This window comes from Pecten maximus, chromosome 14 (assembly GCF_902652985.1).
Source record: "Pecten maximus chromosome 14, xPecMax1.1, whole genome shotgun sequence".
Classification (NCBI taxonomy): Eukaryota; Metazoa; Mollusca; class Bivalvia; order Pectinida; family Pectinidae; genus Pecten; species Pecten maximus.
The window spans coordinates 4,381,695-4,390,285 of record NC_047028.1 but is presented as its reverse complement, the minus strand read 5'-3'; the positions used below and the strand labels follow the sequence as shown (position 1 = coordinate 4,390,285).

Sequence of the window (8,591 nt, the reverse complement as noted above, 5' to 3'; positions counted from 1 at the left end):
TTAGAACATGACACGCTCGGAAAACTGAGCGAGCTTTCGGCATGTTTACATTATTTACGTAGGTATACTTAAGCTACGCTCTGAAAACAGAGTGGTGGGTTGGACTTTAAAACACGTCAGCTTTGGGCTGGAGTTAATTAAGGAGTCAGTGATGTAATATTAGGATATTAGTACTGTTTGCCTCCACAGTTATGTAGGTTTCGTAATGTTTGACATGTAGTCTTTCCACCGGGAATGGGGTTGGAATTAAGGCCCGTCTCGTAGGCTCAGCTATGTATTCTTAGAATTAGTTAGGAGTTATAGACACAGTTTTGTCAAGTCACAAGTTCTAGGGACAATGGTTGGTGTGTGATCTTAACTAAGGTATTGAGTGAAGCACCTGCACGGTGACTGTTCCAGCCTCTATGTTAACATAGGTCATATTTGAGTTCCCATTTTTCCTAAGTTTATTTATTGCTTTATTTTGTTGGTATTTTATTAGTTACCTATTTTTCTACTGGCTTTACACCTGCGTTTTATCATGTTGAACTTTATTTTTTGGTTAACTACAACTTTTTGTTACTTGTTGATTTATACACAGGCTGCCTCCATGAAACATAATTAAACTTGTAAAACTTATACTGGTGTTGTTGTGGATCTTTCCTAACACTTCGACTAATCCGGAGAAAGAACCGGAAGGTGAGACCGGGAGTTGACTGTTAGCCACGGTTAAAGTTCTATTTTGTAAAGTTTCGGCCTTGTACAACAGTACATTCTAAAAAATAACACAAGGCGAAGTCTTTTGTGTGGCAAACTCTCGTCTCCTGACCCCGCCTACTACATATTTTGGTGCCGTGACCAGGATTAGTCGTATTAGTGAGGAAAGATACTCAAAACGTTCTCTAGAAATCGGGAAAATGAATACTGACATAGAGACAGACTTAGAAGAATATTACTTGGCAAGAGAAGGCCGTAGAGAGCTAGGGTTGCTAAGTAATAGTGAGGAAAACATGAGCTCCATGCAATTTCAAGATAACTATAGGTTGGGAAATTCCTCAGACTCCCTCGGAGGATGTTGTTTCTCCCATACGTGGTAGTTGTACTTCCCAGACAGGGTCAAGCACAAGTTATGTACCACATAGCCGCCCTAGACATGTGAGGTTTGGTACAACCGTAACCAGTACACCAAAAACCTCGAGGGAAGGGATTCTTGTAAGTAACACCCCAGGGTATAGTAGTGATGGATATAGGGGTTACCGGGTACCCTCGGAAGAGCCTGATAGCTCTTTACTACAGTCTCCAAGTTTAGAAAACAGGCCTTATAGGGACTGGGTTTCTGAGACAGAAACTGAGAGCAGTTATGAGGGAGATGTTGAGGAAGAGAGTATGTACAGAACACCCAGGGGTAGGACTAGACATAAGGGAGATAGGAGTATGGCTGAGGCAGTGCCAACTTTGCCACGTATAGGCCATAGATTTAGACCACGCGAGCATCAGGACATAGGGCATAGAGGGATGACATGCAGGGTAGCAAGGAAGGAAAAATTTCCTGATACGTTTGACGGAAAAGCCAGTGACTGGCAGGATTGTTATTCACTTTGAGCAAGTGGCTGCATGGAATGGGTGGGATGACTCAGAGAAAGCTCAGCAGCTGAGCATGAGTCTGAGAGGGATAGCTCAAAAGCTATTAAGTAATCTCACAGTGGGTCAACTTGGTGATTATCAAGCAATTAAGAATGTCTTAACTCAAAGGTTTAATCCCAAGGAACGCAGTGTTGCTTACAGATGTGAATTTAGAAACAGGCGACAGGGAAATGATGAAACAGCCTCAGGCTATGGTTATAGTTAACGTAGGCTAGCATTGTTAGCTTACCCAGAGGTCCCATATAGTTCTTTGGAGTTACAGGTAGTTGATCAGTTTGTAACTGGGCTCAATTATTTTGCTCTGCGTAAAAAGGTCACATTCAGCCACCCCCGCACACTAGAGGAGGCTATCTCTTCTGCTGTTGAGTATGAAGCTGTGGTAGGAAGTAAAGGGAAAAAACCAACTGATGATTCTCAAGTTTGTGCTGTAGGGGAACAGGAGAAAAATAATAGAAAGCCCAAAGGAAATGGAGAGACAAAGGGGAGATCACCATGGAAACCATTTCAAAATGCTTGATGACGAATTGGCAAAGTTAGCTTTGCCACAAAAACGAGCATGGACAGCAGGTCCTAATGAATGCTTTTATTGTAGACAGAAGGGTCATTTTAAGAGAAATTGTTCTGATAGAAAACAGGAGACAGTTGTAGGAGAGACTGTGATAAGACTAGGTAGTATACAGTCTGTAGAGACATGCTTGTATGCTAGGTTAAGGGCCAGTGACAGTGGTTGTAACATGTTAGTGGATACTGGGTCACCAGTTTCGATAATGTCCCACACCAGGTATCGCAACTTAGGATTTAGTTCTGCGGCATTGACAAGGTATGAGGTGAAATTAGTGTCGGCAGACGGGAAAAAGTTAACCGTGAAGGGGCAAGCCACCATAGAGTTCAAGTTGGGGTTTCAGTCCTTTCAACAGACTTTTGTAATATCAGAGTTGGAGACTTTGGATGGGATATTGGGCATAGACTTCCTGAATAGGTATGATGGTAGTATCCAGGTAAGACGACAGATACTAAAAACCAGTCAAGGCAAGGTCAAACTAGTTAAGCTGAAAACCTACATCTGTTCTCATATTAGGGTCGAGAGTAAAGTTGTTATACCTGCCCTCACAGAGAGATTAATTGAATGTCAGGCAGACCGTCCTCTGATGAGTCCTGAAGGACTTGTAGAACCGACAAAGCAAAGTCGAAATAAAGGAATTTTGCTGGCTAGGAGTTTAGTAAAACCGCAGTCCCCTTCCATTATTGTCTCCGTGGTGAACTTAGGTGAGAAAGATGTTTGTTTGGAGCCTAGAACTGTTGTAGGTAGAGTGCAAGCAGTTAACTCTGTGAAGGTAGTTGAGAATGGGGATAAGAGTAAAGAGACAGAAAGGGAGCTTTCTGAACCTGGTTCCTCAGTTAGGGATAGGGATAATGAGCTTCCTGAGCATGTAAAACCCCTGTTGGATAACTGTTCTGACAAACTCACTAGTGACCAGAGGGAACAAGTTTCAGGTTTGTTGTGAGAATTTAAGGATTTTTTTTGTGGATGATAAAGGTGTATTTCGGCAAACAAATCAAGTTACCCATAAAATAGACACAGGAAATGCAGCCCCTGTAAAAATACCTCCTTGTAGAGTAATTCCCGCTAAAAAGCAACTTACATATGTATAGAACAGGAAGTTGAGAAAATGTTGGAACAGAATATTATAGAACCCAGTCAAAGTAGTTGGTCCTCCCCAGTGTGTTTAGTTTCCAAAAAGGATGGGTTCTGTCGGTTTTGCGTTGATTTTCGTCGTCTAAACACACTCACTCGTAAGGATGCATATCCTCTTCCAAAAACTGACGAGGTACTGAAAAATTTGAATGGTGCTAAATGGTTTAGTACACTTGACTTAGCTAGTGGCTACTGGCAGGTTAAAATGGATAAAGCAGATAAAGAGAAAACTGCATTTTCCACTCATTTGGGCTTGTATCATTTCAATGTCATGCCTTTCGGACTGTGTAATGCTCCTGCTACATTTGAGAGATTGATGGACAAAGTACTAGGAGGTCCCCTTAAGTGGAAAAAATGTCTATGTTATCTAGACGATGTAGTTTGTTTTGGTAATGATTTTGATAGTGCCTTGGCTAATCTTAGGTTGGTGTTTACACAATTTAGACAAGCTAACCTCAAACTTAAACCCAAAAAGTGTGTGCTATTTCGCACGGAAGTCTCATTCCTAGGTCATAGGGTTTTACAGGAAGGTGTTAGTTGTGATCCAGAGAAAACCAAGGTCATAGAATGTTGGCCACGTCCTGAGAGCAAGAATGAAGTAAGAAGTTTCTTGGGTCTGGTAGGGTACTACCGTAGGTTTGTCCCAGAATTCTCTGAAGTTGCTGCCCCATTAACCAGACTTACTAGGAAAAGGGTAGAGTTCACTTGGAACGAAGATTGTGAGGTCTCATCTAAAACTCTGAAACAGAAGTTGTTAGAGGCACCCATTCTGTCGTTCCCTGACAATGACAGCTTATTTATTCTGGACTGTGATGCTAGTTCCTTTGGTATGGGTAGTGTTTTAAGTCAAATCATTTCTGAGGAAGAAAAAGTAATCGCCTATGCAAGTAAAACCTTGAATCAAGCTCAACAAAATTACTGTACCACGAAACGTGAACTTCTAGCAGTAGTAACATTCCTACGTCAGTTTCAGCATTATTTATTTGGACAAAAATTTACTATCAGAACTGACCATGCCCCGCTCATTTGGCTTAAAAACTTTAAGAATGCAGAAGGATTACTAGCTAGATGGCTAAGTATCATTGAAACATATGATTATGAAATTCAATATCGAGCTGGTCCAAAGCATAGAAATGTTGATGCATTGTCCAGGCGACCAACTAGGAAATGTGGACGCACTGACTGCCCAGACTGTTGCGAGACAGTGCACCATGAAACTTGTGTACATAACTTGGGAAAAGGGGAGACAACTCGTAGAGCCCTCGAGTAACAGCGACTGTGAACAGTCTGCAGAGCCAGTATGCCCCATAGCTCAGACACCAGAGAATCAATGTAATTGGTTACCTGTGTGGACTAGAGATAGTGGGATAGGGCCTATTTTGGAGCTTAAAAAGGGTTTGATACAGCCCCAGGGGAGAATGAGATCCAACACCTTAATAGTGATGCTAAAAGTCTGTGGGCTCAGTGGGACATGTTAAGGCTAGAGAATGGGTTGTTATATCGACGCAAAAAGTTGGGTGAAACAGAGAATGGAATGCAGCTAGTTGCTCCTCTAGAGATAAGGGACACAGTTTTTGAGCATTTGCATACAAGTCGTACTGCGGGACATTTTGGACGGGATAGGACTGTAGAAAGTGTAGGACGCAGATTTTACTGGCCAGGTATGACAGACACTATAACTAGGTGGTGTAAATCATGTGACCTTTGTGCAAGGTGTAAACCAGGTCCAGGTCGGGGTAAATCTGCTTTAAGACAGTTCAGGGTCCGTAGTACTATGCAGTGTGCAGCCGTAGACATTGTTGGCCCCTTACCTAGAAGTAGAAATGGGAACGGATACATTATTATATTTGGGGACTAGTATACCAAATGGAAAAAAGCCTTTGCTGTTCCAAATCACCAGGCCCTTACAGTAGCAGATAAGTTGGTCACAGAAGTGTTTTCTAGGTTAGGTTGTCCTTTACAGCTACACAGTGACATGGGTCGAGAATTTGAGAGTATATTATTTTCTGAAGTATGCAGACTATTGGGCATTAAAAAGAGTCGTACCACCCCTTATAGACCTTCATCAAACGGGTTGGTTGAAAGGTTCAATCGGACATTAAAGCAAATGTTGTCAATGTATGCCCATGAGGAAATACTAGACCGGGATGATCATCTTCCCTTTCTCTTAATGGCTTATAGGGCAAGTGAACACAAAAGCACTGGCTGTACACCAAATCTAATGATGTTGGATAGGGAGGTAGATTGTCCAATAGATCTCATGGTAGGAGGGGCCCCAGAGTCACAAACAGATTTGTGTACATTAGAGTATGCTGAATGGTTGAAATCAACCATGCAAGAAACTTTTGTGTATGCTAACAAACATCTAGATACAGCTGCAAAGTCTCAGAAACAAACATACGACCGCAAACTAAAATTAAGGGAGTTTGAACAGGGCACATGGGTGTGGCGCTGGTATCCTCCAAAGGCAGGTCAAAAACTGGAACTAGGTTGGACAGGTCCGTATTTGGTAGTTGAGAAAATCTCAGCACTTACCTACAAGATACAAAAAGAAAAACAATCAGCAGCAATTAATGTTCATGTAGATCATTTGAAACCATACGAGGGTATCAGTACTCCGCAAAACTGGTTAGAACCACATGTGGTGGATCCGGCTCCTCTGGAGATGTCTGAAGGCCATCACTCAGGTGAAGGGGGAGGTAACTCTTCGAGTGATTCATCTTCAGAAGAGCCGGACATCATTCCTGAACAATTATTTAAGTCACCAGTGAAAACTCGGGCAGGGAGAATGATAAAGCCAAGGGAAAGATTCTCCCCATAAAGTTAGAAAATAATTATTTTTGGTAAGCAGGGAAGAAACGTTCTGTTTCTCCTATCCTTTTCTTCGGCAAAACCCTGTAAATAGTTTTAGCTCAGGATAATATGGCAGGAATAATAAAAAAAATCCTGTGTTTGTGGTGTGCAACAGTTAATGAAAATTTAGCTAAATATGTTTTTGTTATTATGCTGTAAATATAAATTTGCATTCCAATAAGGCGACTACAATTCTTAACTGGCTGCGCAGAATTAATGGTTGGAAAGGCAGCCATAGCTTAAAGGAATGCTGAGGAGGTTGAAATCCTCTTTGAAGTTAAGTATTAATTGTTTAATCTGTTTATAACTGTACAAAAAGTTTTAAAGATTTTCTTCCTATATGAAGAAAGTAGTAAAATGTAAGGCCTAATTATAAAAGTGAGGTGTTTGTAGGCCTGGTTAAAAACTAGGTGTTTGCCAGGGGTTTTTTTTGAGGGGGAAGGGGATAGGTTAGCACTACTGTATATATATATATGTCAGCACTGTGAGTAGCTACACTGCAGTCATAGTTTTAGAGGAAATGTTGTGCTGACTACAGGGTACATGGAGGCAGTAATGGTAAATTAGGGCAGGGGATGTGTTAGGTTATGTTGTTAGGGGAAGTATTGTGAGCAATACATTTGCTTGTTTACATGTAGGTAGGATTTATATTTTTTTGTGTGTGCTTCACCGGGAACTATGGGTAGTTTCATTTTAATTTCAGGTATTTTTTGATACAAAGTAAAAATGAGTGATCCCCAACTGCTGGATTTGTTGGCTGATGCCAAGGAACTGGAGGAATTCCGGACTATGGAAAGGCCTCTGTGGCCTACAGCGGGCATGGCATGCCCAGTGGAGGGGTGTGCGCCCAAAGTGTATGGGAAGCTGGGGGCCTACCTCACTCACTAGAGCAGGTTCCACTCTCCAACCGCCAGGCTGTATGAGTGCAGCCGCTGCGGTAGGAGAGTGCGGGGGCGTCCAATGGGAGTAAGGCATATTAGACAGCACCACCAGGGCCAGTAGGAGGTAACAGCGGTAATAGTCCCCAACAAGGAGTACAGATCCCCAGGAGATGTTCTACCCCTTAGACCAGGGAACATGAGGGAGAGGGAGTGCCAGAAGGAGGTGGAGGAACTGGTGGAGGCAGCAGCGGAGAAGGTCGAGGCAATGTACTCGACCTACTATAAGTATGAATTTTTGGACATTTGGAAAAAAAAATCTATCTTTTTCTTCAGTTTATTTATAAAATTATTTGTGTTTCCTTTCTAGGTACGCGTCCGCGCTCGCGGGAGTAAAGGAAAAAAAATATCCATTTCCAGTCGTACAGATTGTAAATTTATTTATAGGCTTCAGTAATTCACTTCATGTTTTGAGCATACATGTGTACTTCAAAGACTTGATTAGCCTTCTTTGTAAAGGTGTAAAGCTTATACTTGGGTTCATCCAAACGTATTTGGACAAAGTTAGATTTTGAGAAAACTTACTTTGATCTTTTGGTGGGAGGTATGGGGTATAGACGGAATTCTCGTCGTCTGCGACTTGGTCTGTCAAGTAGCTTAGGCTAATCGGACGTTTTGTGGCAAGTGACTCTGTAGTGGTTTTGGTTCTTACTAGGTGTACGTACCCTTAGTCGCGATGTTAGCCGTACTCTGGGGGTTCAGCCTAGGGTTTTCGGAGGGATATCGTGTCTAGTTTGACATGTGTCTGCTTCGGGTTGTTGTTGCGGCCATCTTTGGAATTTGGCCGTGCTCAGCATGTATCGAGTGCTGTTATTGGTCGAGGCACCGACGGTGGAGCCAGTCGCTGGGTCTCATAATTAGGTTCACTGGGGTCACGAGGTCACGGGTATAAAAGTCGAGCACGTGTGTGAAATTGTGCCTTTCTGCCGGAGAATTGGTGAGTTGCAGTCGGTTTCCGCAGCATTTCTGACGCTTTGAAAACAGAGCGACTCAGAATAATGGAGCTAGTTTAGACCCTTATGCTTTGAAAACAGAGCAGACTAATGGTTGTTGTTAGGCTCAAACTGAGCGAGCTTTCGGCATGTTTACATTATTTACGTAGGTTTACTTCAGCTACGCTCTGAAAACAGAGTGGATGGTTGGACTTAAAAACACGTCAGCTTTGGGCTGGAGTTAATTAAGGAGTCAGTGATGTAATATTAGGATATTAGTACTGTTTGCCTCCACAGTTATGTAGGTTTTGTAATGTTTGACATGTGGTCTTTCCACCGGGAATGGGGTTGGAATTAAGGCCCGTCTCGTAGGCTCAGCTATGTATTCTTAGTATTAGTTAGGTGACTGTTTCAGCCTCTATGTTAACATAGGTCATATTTGAGTTCCCATTTTTCCTAAGTTTATTTATTGCTTATTTTGTTGGTATTTTATTTAGTTACCTATTTTTCTACTGGCTTTACACCTGCGTTTTATTATGTTGAACTTTA

At 42.1% G+C, this 8,591-nt stretch overlaps 1 protein-coding gene across 1 annotated transcript; it reads left to right on the top strand.

Moving 5' to 3' along the window:
• The first annotated feature begins 5,294 nt into the window (after window positions 1-5,294).
• LOC117342645 lies at window positions 5,295-6,140 on the top strand. Its single transcript, XM_033904841.1, has one exon. The coding sequence runs from the start codon at window positions 5,295-5,297 to the stop codon at window positions 6,138-6,140; it is 846 nt and encodes a 281-aa protein (XP_033760732.1).
• Window positions 6,141-8,591: the final 2,451 nt, after the last annotated feature.